General features: G+C 27.4%; 1 protein-coding gene across 2 annotated transcripts in view; it reads right to left on the bottom strand.

The window, feature by feature from the left end:
* Positions 1 to 1,187: 1,187 nt before the first annotated feature.
* LOC100205662 (adenine DNA glycosylase) overlaps positions 1,188 to 24,717 on the bottom strand; it is a 49,650-nt gene continuing 26,120 nt past the window's right edge. Inside the window, exons 11-20 of one of the 2 annotated variants that reach the window (XM_065801208.1) lie at positions 16,852 to 16,930; positions 16,717 to 16,765; positions 15,217 to 15,274; positions 14,565 to 14,625; positions 13,545 to 13,672; positions 11,395 to 11,471; positions 9,681 to 9,762; positions 7,594 to 7,638; positions 5,978 to 6,081; positions 1,188 to 1,434 (exon numbers count right to left, since the gene is read on the bottom strand). In XM_065801208.1, the coding sequence (XP_065657280.1) occupies positions 5,989 to 6,081; positions 7,594 to 7,638; positions 9,681 to 9,762; positions 11,395 to 11,471; positions 13,545 to 13,672; positions 14,565 to 14,625; positions 15,217 to 15,274; positions 16,717 to 16,765; positions 16,852 to 16,930 (672 nt within the window). In that variant the 3' untranslated portion in view covers positions 1,188 to 1,434; positions 5,978 to 5,988. Of the gene's footprint in view, positions 1,435 to 5,977; positions 6,082 to 7,593; positions 7,639 to 9,680; positions 9,763 to 11,394; positions 11,472 to 13,544; positions 13,673 to 14,564; positions 14,626 to 15,216; positions 15,275 to 16,716; positions 16,766 to 16,851; positions 16,946 to 24,717 lie in introns of both variants that reach the window. The other variant, XM_065801207.1, reaches the window with a different exon arrangement.

Here is a 24,717-nt window from a genome sequence, read left to right as displayed (position 1 = left end):
TTTGCCGCTAAAAATTGATCGTCTCCGCTTTTCTTCCGTCTGCTGCGAAAGAAAAGCGGAGGCGAGAAGATTTACGGTATTTATCAACGCTGTTAATACGATACTTTGCGTAATAAAGTTTTTTTATATAAACAAATAGACGAGATAGTTGTCATTTTGACGTATAATCATATATAAGTATTTCCGCGTGACGCAACTGTTTCCTATTATTTGCAAGCGCGCATATTTTGGTTTTTAAACAATGAGTTAAACGTCCATCTATTAACACGACCTTGGTAGTAGCAAACAGAAATAATATGGACAATGCTCATTTAACAAGAAGTAAGTAAGCTTGTCCTAAACTACACCAAGAGAAATATCCTTTGCATGAAATTCAACTCGCAATACTGTTTTGGATCTCATACCAATTAAATCATTATTGATTTGCTTCGTTGTCAGATCCCAACCGGTGGTTCAAAGCTCTGGCTCTTACGAGTTTAATTATTTTAATACACGTGGTCATAACTTTTTTCAAGAATGTAAGCAAATTTGTTATGCTAATGCAAGTCGGTGTAAGAAGCAATGAGCTATTGTAACATTAGGAACCTCTTCCTGTTCCAATGCTTCAAAACCAGAAGTCCAAGAATCGTAGGTGCTCCATCTATACACAAACTGTCTAGCTTATTTTTTTAATCAACGTCATGTCTTGCAAGAAAACTTTTTATCACACTAAAAGCATCTGTCGCTTTTGTAGTTTCCAAAACTACAAAAGCAACAGATGCTTTTTGGGGGTTCATGTACCACACATCTTATTTTTTAACCTGTGGTCCGTGGACTCCTCAGGGGTCTACAGGTTAAAAAATCGTGCAGGATTTTTTAACCTGTAGACCCCTGACTTAACCACAGGTTAAGCCAGGGGTCCACAGGTTAAAAATTTTTGGATTTTTTTTAAGAAAAAAATTGGGGAGTTACTGAAAGTTGTAGAAAATTATGGAGAATTTAAATATGGTTTTAAAATTTGAATTGAAATTTTTTTGTTAAGGTGATTTAACTTTTTATATTTCAATAAAATTTTGACCTAGTTTCTAAAAAAAAAACCCTCTTTATTTAAACTTTAATAAACTATTTTTACTTCATTTGATAAATATCAGTACTTTTGGATTGCATGGCTTTTTGCAACAAGTATTTGGTAAACAGAAAATATTAAGTAAAAACATAAAAAACTTTTATCGTAAATAGTCGTACAGCGTATTTTTTATATATTGCTTCAAATGCCTCTATTGCGGTAAGAATAGCGGAAAAAAAATTGAATTACTGCGTCAACGGATTGAATAACAGTGCCCAGTTGTATCCAAGAGACCAGAAATTGCGCCCATTTGTATCAGAAGACCAATACTTTATAGCAGCATCTGTTCATACTTTCGATGTTTCACGAAAGAATATAGGTTTAGTAATCTAGAAGCAAAAAAACAACAACTTTTCAACACCAAAAAACATTGGTACTGAACTGTACCTACTAATCGGCTTTTTTTTTTTGCATTGAAAAAAAAAGCCGATCAGTAGGTACAGTTCAGTACCATACCATATGATGCAATGTTTTTTTAATATGGCAAAAAACTTGTTTTTTTTTTAATGCTGTATATATACGAACCTGAAAAAATTGACGCCAACCAGAATTTTAACATTCAGATAAATTTAAAGTTACTTAGAAATGCGATAAAGCCTCTAAAATTTCCTAATGAATGAAATTCTTTACTGTTTTCTTCTTATCTCGCATTTTAATTAAAAGTTGTTATGAAACGTGAGTGGGGAAGTAAGATTTCTGTTCAACAAAACATTTTTAGTGAAAATATAGGTACTTCCTTGTCGAATAACAAACATGTTAATGCAAAAAAGTTACCTTTTGACAAAAACACTTGTAATTTTATCGCATTTCGTGAATTTTAAAAAGGATATACTGCATTGAAAAAAAGTGTCGCATTATGAACATTACGACTTTTTTCATAAAAAGCCGTAGTGGATTGGTAAAAGCAAATTTAATTCCACTGCACACAATGTACTTAATGAAATAACAGACAATTATATCGTACACCCAGATCAAGGGTGGCACAAGTCAAAAAGTGTCAAACTGAGAAAATCAGGGTTGAAGTTTTAAGTTTTTAATAATTTTTCCAACTAAGAGTGCCATTTGTATCTGTCATTTTGTAAAATGATCTGGGTGTACGATATGTATATAAAAATAAAAACATGTAAGTAAATTTCACAACAAAAACATGTATTAAACAAAACAACAAAATATGTGTGTAAACATCACAACAAAACATATGAAGAGCTCATTTTCAAAACGCAGTAAATCCAAATTTTGGGTTTTGAGAAAATCGATCTTTTTCCTACGTAAAGAAATTAAATAATTTGGAATGACCAATTATTGATTTAGTTAAACATGTATTTTATCAATAAGACTACGATGACTACTGAAATAAATCTTGATAAAATCAATATTTATTTTCAGTCGTTATTTTTGTTTTATTTCAAAACGCTTTATATCCAAATATTGCTTTTTAACAAAACACTTTATATCCATTTTAATTTATTTCTTTAATAAATATTGTGTTATGTATTCTAAAATCTACTTGCAAAGCACGGATTTTACTATATTTATTATATTGTTTTTATAACATCGTTATTTGATATTATTTAATATAAATAATTATTTTAAAATTTTTTAAACAACTCACATAGGTAACTAAAAGCGTATAAAATAGTAGTTTATGACTCTTGTCATAAACCAGCGCTTTTGATTTAATAAAACAAATTCAAAAGTTTGTCTAATTTAATATTTAGACATCAGATAATGCAACCTAAAAGAACTCACAGCTAAAAAATTTTAATGAAGTTATGAACTATCTTCTTCACTAAAGTTAGAAACTTTTTCAGTGGCATTACAGAGTAGTGTTTTATACATGGAAAGTATTCTGTCTTCTACTCCTACGAGACAGATTATCTTCGTTTTTAATAAGCTTAACACAGTTCTTTAATTCCAAATATTTTGGTCGGTATTGTCCCATTTCTTCTCTTTTTTAAAAAGGCTGTGTGATTTGGGGTCAGAATGGTAACTGCGTGCAACTACTTCTAGCTTGTCAGAATAAATAAGGAATTTTTTTGCTTCACTGATTTTAAATGTTTTTGTGTTCATGACAAACTTTTTCACTTCTGATTTGAAATCAAGTGCTGATGAGTCTAGCCCATAAACCATAACTTTTCTATGTCGGCTAGGTAAGTTTATGTATTCATTTGGTTCTAGAATCTCTATCATCTCTAATAAACTCACGATCTGCTGGCAGATATGAGTGCCCACGTTCTGAAAATGTATGTGTAATATCAGCCCTCGGAATTAGGGTCGGCATTCGGCAACACCAACCTAGAAGTGTTTGAGGCAAAATATTGCCGACCTCGTTTCTATATTTTATCGTAAGACCTTTGTATCAAATTTCTTTTGCTGACCTGATCCCGATCTCTAAATGATTGAGGTCGGCAAATTAATGGCGACCTTATTTTTACTAATTCCAAGGGTTGGTAATATGCAGTTTCTTAAAACATTGCTTTCTTAGAGCAAGAAGTATAGATGCCATATTTTTTTTTTTTTTGTTCTGCGCATAGCATGAATCAGAAAACAGTGATGAAACATCAGAACACTTATCTATTAGATCATTATTTAATAGATGTTGTACAGGTGAACAGATCATACTTGAATCTTTCTTATTCTCACACTCTAGCCAAATAAAAAAAAAAATATCGTTAACAGACTGAGATTTATTACCCTGTGAATAACAATACTTAAAACATATAAATAAAGCTACTGAGAACAGTAGGCTTCTCCTATTGATAATTTCGGTATTACAAGATTCTCCATCATGTTAAAGCTGATAATCACGTCATTTGGGCGGATATCATTAAGCAAACTGTAAACTTTTCTTGCGTTCCTTCGATTGACATGTAGAACATATAGCTGTTGCTGGGTATCCAAATGTTAAATTGTAATGATTTATAAATACTTCATAATAATAATGATAGCCCACATTTTGAGCAATAGTTGTATTATTTTTATCAAAAAAAAATTGGTAAAAAAATTGGCGCTTTACATTCAAATCAAAGGGCAAATAATTATGCCCAAGAGCACTTTTTTTTCCATAATGACTTGCCCTGCATGTAAAAGTCTGAATATGGTTTTTAATAGCTTCTTTCATTTCAGAAAAAGTTGCTTACTTCCTGTCTCCTCCTCTATTTTTAGGTCTGTTTGTTCCATGCTCATAACAGTGTCTTTCAATCCTTATAAGTCTATCAGGATTTATGGCTACATAATATAAATAAAGATTGACTTTTGTCATTAAAACATTTTTTCAACAAATAAATGCATAACTTATGCAAATTATGCATAACTAAAAGTAAAAAACTTGTACACCTACACAATACCGAACAAAATGAAGTTTGGCAAACTCGTATTTTGTATCCTTCAATGCATAAAAAGTACTTAAAAATGCTCATAGTGCTTAACATTTTTCGCTCATTATTTTTCACTCTTTTAATACTAACTATATTAAGCATTGATAGTATAGAAGCATCCTGTGACACTTTGTTGGTATTGCAATAAAATTCTGAACGAATAGTTGCTAACATGACTTAAAAGTATGTTTTTTTTTAAATAATAATGAGCAGTTAACACAATTTTCGAAAACAACGCTTAACGCGTTCTGAAAACAAGCTCTTCATATATTAAACATCACAACAAAACATGTATGTAAACATCACAACAAAACATGTAAATACCACAACAAAACATGTACGCAAGCGTAACAAATTAACATGTACTAAACATCGCAACAAAACATATTAAACATCACAACAAAGCAATAAAATACAATTTTTAGATGTCATAATAACTTAGGTCTTTAAATAACTTACTAGTTTAATTCTAATCTTGAATTGGAAAACTTATTTAATGTTTAAAAAACTCCTTTATTTTATGAAATAAATAATTGCTTGACTAGGATATGCTTAATAAATGTGAAACTTTTATTTCTATTTTTTTAATAACTGCTGACCTTTGGGTCAATATAATTGGTTCATGCTAAAAAGTGTTCCATTCGTTTTATTCAGAAGAGTGGAGAAAATTGGATCACTTAGCAAACATACAGTTATGGCCAAAAAGTTCCGATCACTAATAACTATTATAGATAGTTATTTACAGATACAAAATATTTGTTAACAACACACTAAGCAATCACATGTTGCGTGTGTAATTGCGTAATTACCAATCAATAGGAAAATATTTTATACGCTCTATTTACATTAAATTCAATAACTATTGTCTTAAACTTAGCCATAGCTACAACATCACTTGCCAAACGTTCATAAGTACAACTTCTAATGGAAGATGGCAAATCTGAACAAACAATTGTTGGCAAGTCTGAACAAATGATTGATGGCAAATCGGAACAAATGATTGGTGGCAAGTCTGAACAAATGATTGATAGCAAGTCTGAACAAATGATTGATGGCATGTCTGAACAAATGGTTGCATTAAGTCTGAAAATGATTGCTGCACATTTAATGATGTCTAAGACAACTGTTCTTGATATCATATCAAGTTGACATTTTAGAATAATACTGTGGAAGACCAAGAACAACCACTCTAAAAACTGACAACATGATAACCATTTAGCTGCGAAGGACATGCATATTTAAAAATCATAAATGCTTATTCAACTGCCCCCTAGCACGATTGTTAGTGCGAATTATAGTGCCTATACAAGTTAAAGATGCAAAGGTCTTTAACTGTACCGTGCTGCATTAAAGCCACACCTTCCTCAAAAAGGATTGGACTGTTAAAAGCTATTCATTATTTTATTATTTATTTTACTTTTGACCTGCCTTTGTAAATAGTTCTCTATTTACTACAATTAAAATTTTTCTTATTTAAATTAATCTAACAATTTACTTGAGTAACAGCTACTCTTTCTTCTTTTTGCTTGTTTGAAGAGAAAAAAGTGCATCTAGCGTTTGTTGGCCCTTCACTGCTACCTCACGTTTTCTTTTTACAGCCTAAAAAGAATTTTACTTCTATTATTAAACATTTAGTTTAAAATGCAAAAAGGACATGGAAAAATATAATAAACAGAAAAATGTTTAACGATTCAAATACTAAAAAGATCCAGTGAGAAAGAGCTCTAAAAAGAAATGGCCGATAACTTCATAGATCAAAATTATCAGGTAACCAAAAAAGTTCGTGCAGTTTTTCCGTATATAATAAAAACACACAAAACGACAAAAGTAAGTACATTTATTCATCAAAATAGTCACCATTAGCATCTTAAACCTTTTCCCAACGTAAAACAAGCTTATTTATTCCACTTCTAAAAAATTCTCGGTCCTTTGAGTCTATAAAAGCTTTCAACTCCATTTCAACCGCGTCCTGGTCTCGGAACTGCTGTCCTTTTAAATGATTTCCCAGGGAAAGGAAAAAATGGAAATCAGTAGGGGAGAGGTCTGGCGAGTATGGTGGATGAGGCAAACTCTCCCAACCAAGGCTTTGGAGCTTGTCCTGAGTCACGCGAGCGGTGTGCGGTCTCGCATTGTCGTGGAGAAGCAGAACTCCTCTCCTGTGCACCAGTGCAGGCTGCTTTACAAGCAACAGGTCGTGAACTCGTTGCAGCTGTGCTGAGTAGACCAGTCCAGTAATGGTTTGGCCTGTTGGGAGCAACTCGTAATGCACCACACCAGTTGTAGTCCACCAAATGCAGAGCAAAACCTTCCGCTCGTGGAGATTGGGCTTGGGTGTCTTTGGGATGGGGTCATCGGGGGACAACCAATGGTAGCAATGCTTGGTATTGTTGTACACAATCCATTTTTCGTCGCATGTCAATAAACGATCAAGAAAAGGCTCAACATTGTGGCGTGATAAGAGTGATGTGCAGATCGTAAGCCGTTGCTTCTTGTTGTCGATCGACAATTTGTGCGGAACCCACCGACTCAGCTTCCACGCTTTCCCAATCGCATGCAGATGCAGGCGGATGGTTTCAACACTCACAGCAAACCTCACTGCAAGTTCTTGGCAAGTTTGGCTGGAGTCAGACTCGACAGCGTCCTTCAGTTCATCCTCATCAACCAACAATGGGCGTCCAGAACGCGGCAGGTCTTCGATGGACTCATCTCCCGAAGAGAATCGCTGAAACCACTTCTGTGCTGTGGGTTCACTTACTGTACCTTCTCCAAATGCTGTGCAGATGTTTTTGGCCACTTGTGTTGCATTCCTTCCAAGTTTGAACTCGTAAAGTAAGCAAGATCGAATAATCGTTGGTTGGGTTGCCATCCTTTCTTTACACAAAACCTTTCCTGTAAGCTCGTTACAAGCCTACACTATATATGCAGCAACTGCGCGTGACACACGCGTTCTATTACGCAACAAAGCTACTTGCCTTGTGCGATGTGGGTGTTGTAAAAAATGCTAAAAACAATTCAATTACCAAAAACCGCACGAACTTTTTTGGTTACCTAATATATATATATATAAATTATGGTCGTAAAAGATTTATGTCTTAGAGATAAACAAATTACCGATTTCACTTGAACAACTTCATGATCTTCACATTCTTTAAAGATCTAATAGTATAATAAAATAATTCAACTTACCTGCTTTACAAATAGTTACAAAAATATGAGTAAATACAAAATACATACATCAGTAAATACCACATCAAAGTAACAATCATTTTAATTAATTTTATTTTCTAAACTTTTTTCACAAAAATTACTTTTAATACTGATAGCAAATTATGTTAAATCTTTTTATTTTTTTATTTTATTAAACTTTTGTTATTATATACAATTTTTATTAATATTTTATAATAAAAATAATGCTTTAGCAAAAAATTTCAATAAACAAATTGTTAGATTCAAGTTAAGACAACAACATTTTTTTAATCAAAAATTTAGCAACTTGATTTCTGTGTAGATTAGTTAATATATATTTCAAATTAAAGTGAGTTTACAAAGAATAAAACACTGTAAACTCTTTCCTTAAGTTAAAGCTAATGTACCTTGTGGTACCTAAATATCAGATACCTTGAGTTCAAAATGTTTACTTCTGCAGTTAAATTATTGCACAGAGTCCTTTTTGATTACAGATTTTTTAAAACTTTAAATTTTATTAAAATTCTAATAATTGTTTTCTCAGACATTTGAAGAAAAATTTTATTTTATTTTGTGGACCATTTTTAAGGGGCAATTTATTTTAATTATTTTTATTTTAGATTAATTTGTATGATATATATTTAGTTTTAAGGATTTATCTTGAAAACAGAACTTTAATTCTTTTAAAAACTATTTATTATATTTTATTTTATTTTACTTTGAATGTCATGATGAGTTTTTTTTTACAAAGCTCTTATATCCAAAGATGTTGTTACTGATGTTGTAACGCTCACTATTGACCAACATTTTTGTGCGTTGGTGTACAACTTGGTGTCCGGATTTGAACCAATATCGCACAACAGATTTTAAAATTTTGTTTAACACGCCAACCAACTAAACATTAATAAACTAACTTTTAGCTAATAATATATTGAAATTAATTGTCTAATTTTTATTTTATCTTTTAAATTTTAACTTTAAGTTTATCAGTGAGCAATTATTGAACACATTTAGCTCATCATGTGTGAAAAAAATTTTCTATTTTCTAATTGTTTCTAATCTTAAACAATTTAGTAAAAGCTTAAACAATTAATGACAAAAAAACCAAGAGTTGAAATTGCTTTAAAACTTACAGTACTAATAAAAAAATCAACTTAAAGACTGTTACAAAATAAATATCATTGCTCTATGTATATGTAAGTTGGATTGTCACAATACTTAGAAAATAATTTTTTTCACTAGAGATAAAGATTTTTAAAATCCAAAAATCCCCCTTGACTGAAATATAAAGTAGAACATTTTTAAATAAATAATAACAAACTAATTATTTAAAAAAAATGTATTTATAAGACTTAATAACTGCAACATTTATGGACTGTTAATGAAGATTTACATTCTAATCGGTGTTGCTAGGGCCAAAATTTAAATTATTATAGCATCTGTATAGTATTTTGCTGACTATGACCTATTTCCACTGATCAGGTCTGTGAATTGTAAAAAAAAATCAAAATGATAATTTTTGCTGTAACATAAAGTAAAAATGTTTGTATCGATTTTTGACAATTTAGTTCCTAATTAACTCAGAACTTTACATGAGATTATCGTGTTTTGTCTTTTGTTTGGTTAAACCAAATGCCTCACAAAAAAAAAAGAAAAAAAGAATGATAAGTATAATAATGAAAATAAGAATTAAAAATATGAACAGTAAAAATTATAAGTAATAAAAATTACTAATTTTTATTAATGTCAACATTGAAGTCACAAGCCAAATAAATAATAAGCCAAAAATAAATTATTTAATACTAGACACATTTTATTTGTAAATAAGAATTAAAATTGTAAATTATTGTAAATAGTGTTAAAAAATAAATTTTAAATAAATTTTAAAATTAAAATGGCTCAACCATTTTAATTTTAAACTTAAAAAATAAACTAAAACAATTTGTCAATATTTTCACATTTGAAGAGTAAGTTAATATATAATATATTTATTAATGCTAAATTATTAGAACCTTTTTTACTGCAGTTGATATTGCTGACTTTAACAGAGAATCTTTAGTCAACCATACTGTTTTAAGACCCTCATTGTCAGAGCTACAAAAAAAAAATATTGTCATTATTAATTGCATACATAACCTAATTCCTAAAAATTCAACAACTGCGTAATACTTTCATAATTAAAATTTAAAACTAATTAAAATATAACTAAATTTAGAACCATGTATATTGGTAGAAAGAATCCATATTAGATATAATATGGATTCTTTTTACCAATATATAAATATAAATTGAACAACTCTGTTTTAACCAAGACAACAATCCAAAAAGACCTTAGTATTTTTATTTCAAATAATTTCAAATAAAGAGTAAACTTATCACATTAATTCAGGTAATGGAAAAGCAAATAGAAAATTAGGGATGATAATTCTTTTGTGTACTTGTATTTTTTTAATTAAAGTTACAAATCGTTAGTACACCACCATTTGGAATATGGAGTAACAGTTTGGAATCCATATTAGAAGGACATTGAAAATCTTGAATTAGTGCAACACAGGGCTACAAGAATCTTTGAGTGGAAAGCCATATACAAAATATGGAAAGCCATATATAAATATGGAAAGCCATATAAAAAAAGATTTAAGATATTAAAATTGCCAACATTAAAATTAAAAAGAAGATCTTGAAATGTTGAAACATTGCAATATAGAAGAAGAGATGATCTGATTCAAATGTATAAGATTTCAAAAGTAAAAGATATAATTTTCACCACCCTCCACCTTAATTTTCACCACCCTTTCACTAATTTGAGCAGAAACACTTTATCAGAATAATTGTAGAATATGCAAACAACTTACTAGAAAAAAACTTGTCACCATCAAAGGATTACATAAGAGTTACAAAGGACTGGAAATGATTGAAATCTGGAACTGCCTTTCTTAAGGTATAATAAATAAAGAAAACATAAACCTTTTTAAAAACAGCATTGATAAATATTTTAATTTCTAACTTCTTTTTGTTATCGGCTGTTATAGTCTTAACTCTACATAGTTAAGATTCAATACATCTTAAGTGTGTCATAACATTCTATTCTATTCTATTCTAAACTTTTTTAAAAATAAATACAATAAAATGTAGTTACAAAATCTTGATTTGATTGACATTTACAATTTCAGTTGGTGCAAGTATTTTAAATAAATCAGCAAAGCCATTCCTTATACAAAATTCAAGTAAATAAAACTCAAATAACAGTTAAAACTCTGACAAAACTTTGAGTCCCTGCCTCAAATTCAATTAATGTATCTAACTTATAAGTAAGAATATACTTGGAGTCCCAGTCTTAAAGTTAAAGTCCCAGTCTTAAAGTTAAAGTCCCAGTCTTAAAGTTAAAGTCCCAGTCTTAAAGTTAAAATCCCAGTCTTAAAGTTAAAATCCCAGTCTTAAAGTTAAAATCCCAGTCTTAAAGTTAAAGTCCCAGTCTTAAAGTTAAAATCCCAGTCTTAAAGTTAAAGTCCCAGTCTTAAAGTTAAAATCCCAGTCTTAAAGTTAAAGTCCCAGTCTTAAAGTTAAAAAGCAATCTTTAGTATAAGAATGTTTACTTCTCAATGTTACTATGTTACAATGTTACTATGTTACAATGTTACTATGCTTCTTTAATATTAGTTCATGTTTCTTAACTTTTTTTTTAATGTCAATCATGTTTTTGATTAGTTAAGTTAAAAAAATAACCTGCTATCTGTTATTGCCTCAGTGACTCCAGTTACCACATGATAGGTATGATGACGATGTGAGAATATATGGGTAATCTAAGGTTTGCACAAAATAATTGTATTCAAAAGTATGTATGCAAAAAAATTGTATTCAAAAGTATGTAAAGTATGTAGCAATCATACTAATATGCAAATATACATGTCACATATATATATATATATATATATATATATATATATATATATATATATACATACATACATACATACATACATACATACATACATACATACACACACACACATACACACACACATATATACATATATATGTTGAATTTAAAAAAATATATATGTTATTTTACAATATATTAATGAAAACCAAAGCCGGATTTACACATATTGCCCATGGGAAGACTTTTAGGTTGTCAAGAATTATGGTCTCTTTTTGGGAAATTAAGAAAAAAAGATTTTTAAAAATAGATTTTTTTTGAATAACTATTTTAAAAACTTTTTATGATTTGCTTCATGATAACTGTTTTTTGATTTACTAATCAACATAATAATCATAATCATAACCAATATAATAATCATAATCGACATAATAATCATAATTAACATAATAATCATAATTAATATAATAATTATGACCAACATAATAATCATAACCAACATAAAAATCATAACTAGCATGATAATCATAATCAACATAATAATCATAATCAACATAATAATCATAATCAACATGATAATCATAATCAGCATAATAATCATAATCAACATAATAATCATAATCAACATAATAATCATAATCAACATAATAATCTAAAATTTAAAAAAAAATTAACAAATTTATAATGCACTTATTGCAAAATAACTAAGCCTACATTTTGTATATGATGTATAATTTAATAGTATCAAATTTTCTGTTTTTCTATTCCATCTATTTTCAATCTATTTATGTTTGTTTCATTTTTATCATATTTTTATGTTTATAAAACTAGAGCTTTTAAGTGTAAAAAGTTTAAGTTGAAAGTTTATAAAGTGGTTTTACAAAATAATCTGAAATATAAATAATCTGGTTTTACAAAATAATCTGAACATATACAAATAATATATAAAAGAATATAAATATAACATATACAAAGAATTATTTTTATGGAAGGTTTCAAAAAATATTGAATGAAATTGGGTTATGAAAAGAAATTAGACATTCTTTTTTTAAAAAAAAAACATAAGAAATTAAGTTATGAAAAAAGTTATGAAAACATAACATTTAAAATAAAATTAAAAAGAGGTATAAAAATTGCTATAAAAGTCAATCAAATTTTCTAACTCTAAAATCTTAATTTTAGAGTGCACATGAGTACAAAGAAGAATACATAAAATAATCATTTAAATTTAATATTTCTTTAAAAAATCTAATGAAAAGTATTATACTGAAAAAGAAAAATACGATATTAAACTTATTAAAAAATTTTTAACAAATATATTAAAAACAGTAATTTTTTTATTTTCTTATTTCTATTCTATTTTACAACTGAGCTGTCAAAAAAAAAATCATTGCTGATTTCAGAAGTTTTAGAAAAGCTAAATTTGTCAATGAGTTTCTTACTATTATATTCCATGATTCCATATTACTATTCGATGAAAAAGATAACTTAACTCAAAACCTAATAAAATTTATCAAATAAGAAAACTTCTATCTAAGGAATTTTTGTAGTAAGGTCTGCTTTATTGCAATAATGACTGATACTATGTAGGCTACAGGCAATGATATGTAAGCAATAATAAAGGTAACAAGGATGATAAATTTCAAAAAAAAAACTTGCTTAAGAAGATTCAATAAGATTTACAAAAAAATATTACTCTACAATTTAAACAACGCTATACAAATTGAAAAATGATAAATAAAAATGATTTTATATGTCTATATATGAAATATATATCATATATAATATTTTTAAAGTCAAACTTATGTGTTTTTTCTCGATGCAGAAGCATAGTTTTTCTTAATTAAAGTACTGAATTTTTTAAGTTTAAAATCATTAAATTGTCTTAGCCTAGATTCTGCAAATGAACTCTCTTTGTTAAGATCCCGTCAACTTGTAAATCCGGCAACTTGTAAATCCAGCCCTGGTAAGTTGTAAAAACAATAAACAATCAAACCGTATTGATTTCCTTTATCTTTTCAATTTTTATTGAAAATCGTTTTTCGACTTGCAAACTCAATATTTCATTTTTTGAGTTTTCTGTTCGAAGAAAAAGCGGAAACTCCCATAATCCTGCCAACAACCCTTTGGAAAAAATAATATTTTCAAATCAAGATACAAAAAACTTAAATATCATAAAAGCATAAAGGATTCAGCAAAGTATTTAGGAACCAGACATGATTCAGATCTTATTGTTTTGGATACAGATCAAGTATTTAGGAACCAGACATGATTCAGATCTTATTGTTTTGGAGGCTATAAAATTTTTCAAAAAATTATGAAAAGTTTGCAATAATCTAATTAAAATAATTAATAACATATTTTTTAATATTTAACAGGTAAAAACAATCCCAAATATCTATTGTTATTTTAATTTACTTTTAAGAATGCTCCTGCCATGCCAGGATGGGCTGCAAGCATATTTTCATAGTGTTTTGGAATTTAAAGAGTTGAGAGAGGGTTTTAACCACAAAAAAAATTAAAAAACATTTAAAATGAAAAATTATTAAAAAAAGTAACTTTGACAACTGTGGTGGCCTCCTCTGCCTCTGTAAAACTCTACAACCTCTTGGTAGGGTGAATAACATTAAAAATTTTTTTTTTTAAAGTTTTCAGGCTATAAAATTATAGTTAAGGGCATAAAAGTGAATAGCTTGCAATTATCTTTATATATTAAATTATCTTTATATTAAATATTAATAAAAACAACCTTAGCTGTTAAGTTATTTGTCATTATAATCTATCATTGTTTTAACACTATTGATACCTTTGTAACCATAAAGGTATCAATAGTGTTATCATTTAAGCTGTTCCAAAAAATTGTTGCAAACAAACTATATGTGATGGAAAGCTCTTTCACACTCAAATGCTTTTACATTTTTGAAGATCACTTTTTCACCAAAAATTGACAACAATGGCCTCTTCAAATAAAGTAGATTTTTAAAAGTATTTCATAAAGAAAATTAAATTCAATTACCTTTATTAGGCCTCTGAACAAGGAGAAACTTATTATTGTTTTGAATGACCGCAACATCATACTAAAAAAAGATATTTTAATAAAAATTATTTGTTTTTGTAAAAAAGTCAAAAAATATTAAATTAAAAAAAGTTTGAGAAGACATAAGTAAAACTAGCGTCAAAATCTCAGGAACAAAAAATAGAAAAAAACCTGTGTAAAACTTAACTTGTTTAAAATATCACGAATTTATTTACCCCTCCCTTAAAAAATTGGATTTAATTGTCAAGAAAAAAACAGACTAGAATGAATTAAAGTTCTTCAATGGCAAAAATTGAAAACAATATTTTTAAAAATTCACAAAACAAAAGTTGCTACAGAATACACAACTCACATAACAAGCATAGTTTCAAGACCTGTTACAGTCATTATTAAGTTTAAAATTATTTGATAAATAAAACTAAATTGTCACAAACAAAAATATAATGATCTCTTTATTTTAGAAAAAGTTTATTTTTTAATTTATATCTACTATTTTTAACTCTCTTTTGTGTCGTATTTCTTGAAATAGTTTAAACAGCTAAGCCTCAAACCCAAATTTTATTTTTAGTAAACTTCTTTTAAAAAAAATTACTAAAAAAAAGAAACACTTTAAAATTTTTTAAAATTAAACCTCTTCAGCCAATGGAGATTTGTTTTTATTCTTTCTTGGAAAATTCATTACTCCTAATCTAAAATATAAATAAATAAAATATAAATAAAGTGCATTTTTAAAAGGATAGTATGGATTAAAATACAGATAAAATATAAAAACAGACTTTATAAGGATAAAATGCGTTAATATTGATAATGTGATTTAAAAGTAAAAATTTTATCTAAAAAAAATCAATAACTTAAATTTCATATATATTGGTCTTTAAGTAAAAATCTTTATTTAATGTTATTCAATAAATAAGAGTAACCTTTACTGTAGTAGGCACCACGCATTGGTAAGATGATGTTTTACATTTGTGGTTTTTTAAAAAAACATTAAATTTAATTAGTTTCCTCAATTAAACTAATACATTTTGTTGTAATCTAATCTTAATTATGTCAGTTTTAATTATTTTTCAATTATGTCAATACTATAGACAAGCTAACAGCTGTTTTTTTTTACCGGTATATTTAACGCCTTTACTATAGGTGTGTGTAAATATATATATATATATATATATATATATATATATATATATATATATATATATATATATATATATATTTCAATGTTGTTTTAGATCAAATTGACCATGCCCTTTCTCATTATTCCTCAGCCAATATTGTTGTTATTAGTTACTTTAATATACAACTGAAACCTTTTTAATTACAACTAAATCTGCTGGAACTAAAGCTCATAACTTTTGTATTTCATAATCTCTTACTTAGATAGTTAACTTTTTAACTAATTTTCAAGACAACCCTAGTTACTCTAAAAGTCAATTTTTTTGTCTTTCTCAATTTCCTAATCAGATAACTAATTTTGAGACTTATTTTCTAGACAACTCTAATCTTACTTTCACTACTTGATTTATGTCTTGCCTTTTAACCTAGTTTCTCCTTGATCTCCTTTAGATGGTTCACCTCTTCGAGAAGAACCAAAAAAACTTCTTGGAGGGATGATTCTATAGGTATTGGGGATCATTTTAAAGCAATAATTAAAATCTTTTAATAATATCTGCAGGAGAAAATTGCATTTAAAGTATTTGACTAAATACAACAAAAAGCTTCATTTTTGAAATATTTCTACTGCCAAAAGTCACACACAAAAAAACTTTTTGGAACCAGTAGTTTTGAAAATATCACAAACCAAAATCCATAAATTTTAAAATAAAGTTTTAATGAAGAATTGAAGAAAATTTAATAATAACGAAACATAAAATTTAGGTTTTCAAACCCTACCAACTGTAAGATATGGTTTTATAAAGCTTTCTTAGTTTCAAGTTTATCAAGCAAGCAGTAAACTAATATTAGAAGCATTCTAATATGTTTGTGAATTCAAGAATAAATACACCTGCATTTTAACCAAATTACTAAACAAACTGAAAAAAACTTTAAACAAAAAGAAAAAAACTGAAAGGTTTTTTTATTCATCCAAATAACCACCAAAAACAAAACAATAACATATTTAAAAACTTACTTTGAGTCCCATGGAGTACTGTCAGCCAAACAGAATTTACAAGATTTGACTAAAAAATTATTTTAGTAAATAATACTTGTGATATTATTAAACTATTTTAAACAACTAAGCCAAAAAAAATAACTTTCAACATACTATTTTCAATATCTATTATTTCTTCTTTCTTGTTTGGAATGTTACCATCTTTTGAACATTTTAATCCTTTGGAAGTTACCTTAATGATAATAAACTATACAATGTGTGCATGTGTATGGCTTCTTTTTTGGTATGATACTAAAAATATGCAGCTAATATTCTGCTGATGAGTGCTAAGAAAATGGTTATATGTTATGGTAACAGCTTATTTTTAACCTCAATTTATTGCACACTTTTGTGATTTCAGCATAATTTTGTGATTGCATTCTGTTTTGTAAGAATGACTTTATCCAATTAGCCAACTGTCTATAAACCACTTGTTTTCAAACATATTTAAACAAATATTATTGAAGGCTTTGGCAAAGTCAAGAGGTTTCTATGCCATAGAGGTTACTATGAGGTAGAAACGATAGTCCAGGGCCGTTGAGATAAATATCAACTGTCTATTATTATTTGCAATGTTATTTTATTTTAACAAATTAAAATGACTTTTTTAGCAGCTAGAAAGAACTTTTTAAAAGAGGAAAAAAATGAACTTTTTAAAAGAGGAAATAAAAAACTAAACAAAGAAAAATAATGTTATAAAATAATATTTTTATTTGGCTTTCAAATGTTTTGCAGATATCAGTCTTTTTATTTGAAGTTTAGGCCTTCCAGTGCAAAACTGGTTTCAAAACTTGTGAAAGATTGCACTTCCAGTGCAATTCCTGGTTTTGAAACATTGTAAAGTTCAGAACTCCTTGTCAAAGACATTATTTTCCACATCTTTTTTAATTAATTTCTTCATTTCAAGTAACTTTAAAATGTTTTTGCAAACTATGATTTAACTCAACAACATTTTTTCAAACAACTACTAAATGAACGTAATCAACTTAATAACAACACAGATAGTAAAAACATAAAAGATTATAGATATGGGATTTGAAATAAGAACATTATCAAATTTCAAACAAATCAAATCATTTTAACTTTTAAAAGAATTCTAACAATTTATAAGAATCTATTAAGTTCTCTTACATGAGTATGTAAAAAGTTGAAAAAAAAAAATAGCCATATTTTAAAAACAAAGTGCTACATAAACCACAAGAAAAAACTAAATTAGACTTAAAATCTAATTGAAGTTGTTTTTATACTGGAGCCCCACCCTTGAATAATAAAATAAATGAACTGCATTACCCCATCAAGGCATATTTTCTAGATTTAATCAGCATTACTGAAATTCGGTAAATCCAACACTTTTCATGAAACAAATATACTTGACTTAATAATGGTAAAGAATGCCAATAGAGTCAAAAAGATTTTACATAGTGCACTTTAGGTAGAAAAAATCAGGGACATCATATAAAAACAATGCAATACATTATAAGTGAAACATATGTAGGCAAGACTATCACCTTTAAAAAAAACTTCAAATTCGGAAATTATAATGAGATATCCAACTATATACATATTCAATAAATTGGAATACTATTTACTCAAACAAAAATGTTTATTATGAGCTTTCAATTACCAACTTATTGATAGTTCAGAGTTTATTTTTCATTTTCATAAATGATAATAAAATGAACATTAAACACTGGACTATTAATAAATTGTCTTTATAGATGGATACTATAACAAAAATCCCAATATAATAAGATAATAAATATATAATATAATAAACCAAAAAGAGAACTATATAAAAAAGTTTAGCAAGCTTTAATAGACTATGAAATATATATAGGTCAAAAAGCAAATTCAGATCTAAAACTGCTGCATAATTATATAAAAACTGCTGCATAATTATATAAAAAGCAAACATAAAATCAACTATTATTTAACATTAATTGAAGATGCGATTCATTCTTTTGTACTTAAAGAATGTGTAAATGCATTTTCTAGTCCATTAAACTTAATGTCTTCCATGAAGGTGTAGTGTCTAACTCATCGAAGGTAGTAAACATAATGTTGCTGTTTGAAAATGGAAGTAGAAATAAAGTTTCAAATTATAGATCAGTTTCTCATTTTGAAAATGATATAAATATAATATAAAAAATATTTAAACCAAAACTGCAAGGTTTTTTTTACAAATTGTACAGTCAAATTCTGAAACTAATTATCAATTGAAATAATAGAAGTTAAAAATCTAAACTTATTCAAAGCAAAATCAGACTTAACCAAGTAATCAAGTATACCTAACTTTCTTGATTTGCCTGGAAAAGATTTAAGATGGCTTTAAATCTCAACAGTTTTGTAATTATTTTATTTGAACAGTCTTTTCCATCATTTTGAAATAATATAAGGTAATCGAATTATAAAGTTTCACAAATATTTTGGCAATGAGTTATACTTAACTGCTTTTGAAATATCTCAATTTCATTATTAAATTTCAAAAATATTTTGTTTACAAAAACTTGATTTAATTGCAGAGTATGATATTGTTTCAAAACAGTATCATACTCTTTTTGTACAGAAACCTTTTCAAAAATTCTTTTTTTAACTGTTGTAATTGGTATTTTTTGTGATTTGTAAAAATCATAATTTGATTTTCTCAATTATATCTTAAACATTATTAGATTAAGTCACTTAAAAATTTAAAAAGTTAAAAAAAACCCTGACTGAGATCAGTGGTATGCTGGCTCCAAAAAGCCCATGCAAAGTTTTTCTAAAAAGGCCTATTTTTGTGGGATTTTACTCAAATGCTTGATTTAAAGGCCCATAAATATATAAACACTATGTTTTATAATGGCGTGCAACTGAGAGTAAACTAACTAGCGTTATAAAATACGATGGTTTTTAATGCATTGACATTACTGCTTAAAAATGCAATAATGATAGGCTAATGATAAACTGATTGGAGTATTTCAAGGTAAAAGTCGATCAAAAGTCTATTACAAGTTGATTACAAGAATTTTGTAGAAGTATACTCTTAACTATACATCATGAAAGCTTAATAAACACTAATCACTAAACCACTAATAAACACTATTCACTAAACCACTAATAAACACTAATCACTAAACCACTAATAAACACTATTCACTAAACCACTAATAAACACTAATCACTAAACCACTAATAAGCACTAATCACTAAACCACTAATAAACACTAATCACTAAACCACTAATAAACACTAATGACTAAACCACTAATAAACACTAATCACTAAACCATTAATAAACACTATTCACTAAACCACTAATAAACACTAATCACTAAACCACTAATAAACACTAATCACTAAACCATTAATAAACACTAATCACTAAACCACTAATAAACACTAATCACTAAACCACTAAATGACATTTTTAGACACTCCCTCTCCTTCAAGTAATAACTCTCGTTGGAACTCAAACTTTGCAGCAACTGTTTGTAGTTATTCTTTGAGTTTGCTGTAAAATCTTTAATTAATCACAATGAATGAATGAATAAGAAGGTAAATACAAAATAAATATATTTTTTTATTTTACTTAATATACTTGCTCATATACATTAAAGACTAAAAATGTTAGGTTTTTTTTGTGTAAATACTATACTCAAAAGTGTTTTTGTATATGAGTAAAGCCAAGTTAAGTTAAGATTCGTATGTAACTTAAACATTAGTTATTCAAGTTAATATTTTTGAAGAAGAATGTCCCACTTTCTTCCCTTTTTTGAAATTTTGTTTTTAAATGAAAAATAAAAAAAAAAGTTTTTCGAATAAAAACATTTTTCTTTATTTTTAGAATCTTAACCAATGATGAACAAGATGATAAGTAAATGACTTTACAAGGTCTTGAAACAATGCCAATAAAAAAAAATTGATGAAAAATTGATGTTTTTAGAAAATCATCAAAATTATTACAAAATGTACTGAAAAAGAAAAAAAGTTCACTAAAAAAATGCCTTAAAGACTTCCAAGTTTCACTTTAAACAATAATGAATAGTCACTAGCAACATACAAGAACGCTTATTTAAGAAAAATGAAACATGACTCAATGAAACCATAAGTCTACCTGCCTGGAAAATAAAAAGGACTGGCTGATAATAAGTGTTATCTGCCCCAAAAGTCATTCAGAAACATGAAAGTCGTGAAATAAAATTACAAGATACTTTAGATCACAAATTTAGACGCTTGTGCGAATATTTAGGTAAAGTGTTGGAAACCTTAAATAAAGAAGAAAGAAGCAAATTAGAGATGTTATCAAAATGGGGTTGCGATGGGTCATAGTAACAAACATTTAAACAAAAACTCTAAAATAGTACGGATAGTGATGCAAATACCTTTCAACTTGTGCCTACACAGTTCATATGCAATATTGGTGGCCAGAACATTATTTGACAATTGAAGAAACTCCCTAAATAGATGATCAAATAAAACTTAATAAAAACTGAAATACCAAAAGTTTTTAGTGGCATTATACAAATAAAGCACACCTTGGCATTTACAATGATTGATACAAAAGTATGCAATGCTGCAACCAACACGGTATCTACTATAAGGTACTATGTATGAAGACAAACGTCAAAAGACTTTAATAATTTAATTATAAAAAACATGGAAAATTCAGAGAAAATTTGGATTATCAATTTTACATGCAAGTATTTGTCATACTGCATTCCTATAAAAAAATGGCAAGCAAGAACACAAGAGAATAAAAAAATTGTGGCGGAAACAAAAAAACAAACATGCAAAACACATTAAAAAAGAAAACAGGGCTGCTGGTGGGTATTCCATTTTTGGGAATACTAATGATGGCAATACATCAAAAAGATTTTTCTCAACCCTCATCCTGCATCACAGGAGTTGACATTAGACATTAAAAATTGTAGTATCTTTTTGGAAACCTATCAAGTGAATATAAAATAGATGCTCAAAAATTTGAAAAGTTTGCAGAACTGACAACAGAACTTTACATTGAAATTTATGAATGGTACCCAATGTCTCATACAATGCACAAGATATTTAGACATGGTTCCACAATAATTGACTAAGCTATACTGCCTATTGGTCAATTATTGGAAGAGGCATCTAAGGCTCTTTATATATTTAATGTTTTAATTGTTTAACACTTTTTACGTATTGTTGCATAGTACTTTGTTTTTTTTTAACCTCCTTTTTGTATGTTGTGAATATGGAAGTGTCTTTGGGCAAAAAAAATAAAAAAAAAAAAAAAATAAACATGTCCAATTATTTTAAATATTTAGTTAAGATTTCAAACTGTTTTTTTTTGTTTATCTAATGATAAAAGCCATAAAACAACTTTGCTTAAATTTATTATTTAACCTTAAATAATCCACTGTGCTTAAGTCAAGAATATTTAGGAGAGAGTAGAAAAAAAAGTATTAATGGATAATTTTTGAGATGGTAGAAAACTCAATGGATAATTTTTATTGCCTGACAGTTAATTGTTAAATAAATATTTTGTGTTAAAAAATATTTTTATAATATTAAGTAACTATATGCGGTAGTGGTGTAGTGGAAAAGCGCTTGCTTCATAAGTGAGAGGTTCCATGTTCGATCCCCACCATGTCCCTGGTAGTACAGTGCTCAACTTGTTTCTCAGCGCAGCAGCCTTGTTTGGCAAGATTCGTGATTCAGAGTTATAGAGTCGAGAGAGGATTATAACCACAAATAAGTATCCTCCTCATCTGTAGTGGCCTTCTCAGCCTTGAAGAGGTGAATTTAAAAAAAAAAAAAAAAAAATGAACAATAGATAATCCAGGATTTATAAATTTATTGATATTATAATTAATATATAACAATTTTTATTTGAAATAAAAATTTGTAAAACTAGAAACTCTTTCTAACTAAAAATTCTTTTTGCTTTTTAACTTGAGATTCGTATTTAACTTTTGTTCATATCGAAAAAATTTTGATCGCATTAAAAAAGTTACATAGCAATTAAATAATCCGGCAGACGGAAATAAGCAAATAAATTAAAACTAAATAGTTTTAATGATAAAATGTTTTAATTAAAAAACTATTTAATTTTGCGAGAAATTTTTTTTAAAACTTAATAATCATTTTTTTAATTAAATAATTTTAAGATTGCAAATTTTCATCTGACTGTCACGATCTTAATATAGACTTTCAAATAAAGGTTGTTTTTTTATTTATTAGTGTGCACAGCATCATAAATTCACATATTAAACAAAATTGATAATTTTTTGTTTTTCTAGTTAACTATAATGTTGCTGTTCCGAATCTGTTGGTAATAAAAAACTTTATTGAGTTGAATTTTTTTCCTTGAACAGCAACAAGCATCATTACACCTGGAAAAGCCTGTTATTTCGACAATGAAGCAATTCTTACTCAGTTCACTCAGAAATTTGCATATACTGTATATGCAAATTTCAAATTAAAAAAAAAGGATGTTTTTATAAATGCTGACTATACTATGATTAGCAATCAAAAAAAATTATTCACAAAAAATTATTCAGTTTTAGGTTTATTCGGAAGTTGTAACGGCTTTGTTGAAAGTCGCTAGCTTTTAGGATGTATTTTTTCAGGCCTGAATATTAATATATCTAATAAATCAATCAAAATAAATAGAGAATTAATTATGAATAAAACCTAATTTTTTTGAAACTCCTAATTATTCAAGTCTTAAAATACTCAAATAATTCACCCAATAATTTTATGATTAAAAGCGAATTTAACATAGAAATAATGTTTTACAGTTTTTGGCCTTAAAATAAAAACTATAATATTTTGTTAAAAAATTGCTTCATATCTTTTTTACTGGCACAATTACCCTCATTTTAAACCTGTTTTAGATACTTTCGAAAACTTCTAGCGATCCCTGATAGCCATGAGGAAAAATATATCAAATAATTACTTTTTCTTTTATTTCTTCCAAAAATGTATAAAAATTAAAAATAAATTTTTGGTAAAGTAACTTTTATAGAAAAGAAAAGAAAAATAAAATTTAAAAAAACTTAATTAAAATTCTTTTTTAATTACTAATTCAGTTTAGGCCATAAAATAAGAAATAAAAATTTTTATGTAAAAATCGCTTCATAAATTTTTTGCTAGTACCATTGCAGTCATTTTAAACTTATTTTGAAATTTTTCATAAATATCTAGCGGTTCCGGATAGACACAAGGTGAGCCACTGCCCCAAATTACTTTTCCTTATAATTATTCAAAAAATACATGTTTCTTTTTCTTTTTTTTCCCTCATTTTAACGCAACTCCTAAAGAACAAATAGAAAACAAAATAAAAACAAAAAAATTTAATAAGTGATATGTTTTTTTTGGAAAAAAGATTTTTTATGGGTTCCTTTTGGGCCCTTTATAAATCAAACCACGCATCAGAATTTTTTTTTTACCAACAGATTCGGTCACTAGAAAAACAAAATTTAGTAATTTTGTTCAATATGTTAATTTATGACGCTGTGCACTCTACAATTATTAAAAGCAAATTATGTGATGCAATAATAAATATTTTTTGTAATTGAATTTGAGGCTTGTTTGATAATACTCGCATTTTATTTTTTTCAAAATACGAAAGCTCAAAGTTTAAGAATTTAAATCAGATAATTAAAGAATTTAATTTGTGAAAACATAAGTAAAGTGAATAAAAAAATTATTTTTTGATCATTTAAAGAAACTAGTTAAATAACTTTTTTTTTTCAAAAGGTTCTTTTAAGATAAAAAGATTCCCAAATAGCCTCTGCAGCCAGCATGGCACTGATTGAGATAAGTAGATAAGATTTTTAGATAAGATTACAAAACTTCAAAAGCAAAACAAGATCAAAACTCTAAAAAATAAAAATAATGAACAAAATACAGACTTCAAAATTTGTAAAATTTTGAAGTCTCAGAAAAAAACTTTGAAGATCTTTCTGAGGTCTAAGAAAAAAAAAATGACATAGAAACATTTAGAGGAAAAAGTTG

The sequence above is a fragment of the Hydra vulgaris genome, chromosome 07 (genome assembly GCF_038396675.1).
Source record: "Hydra vulgaris chromosome 07, alternate assembly HydraT2T_AEP".
In the NCBI taxonomy this organism is placed as follows: Eukaryota; Metazoa; Cnidaria; class Hydrozoa; order Anthoathecata; family Hydridae; genus Hydra; species Hydra vulgaris.
Note: the sequence above shows the minus strand (reverse complement) of the source record. Positions and strands in the feature narration are given on the sequence as shown.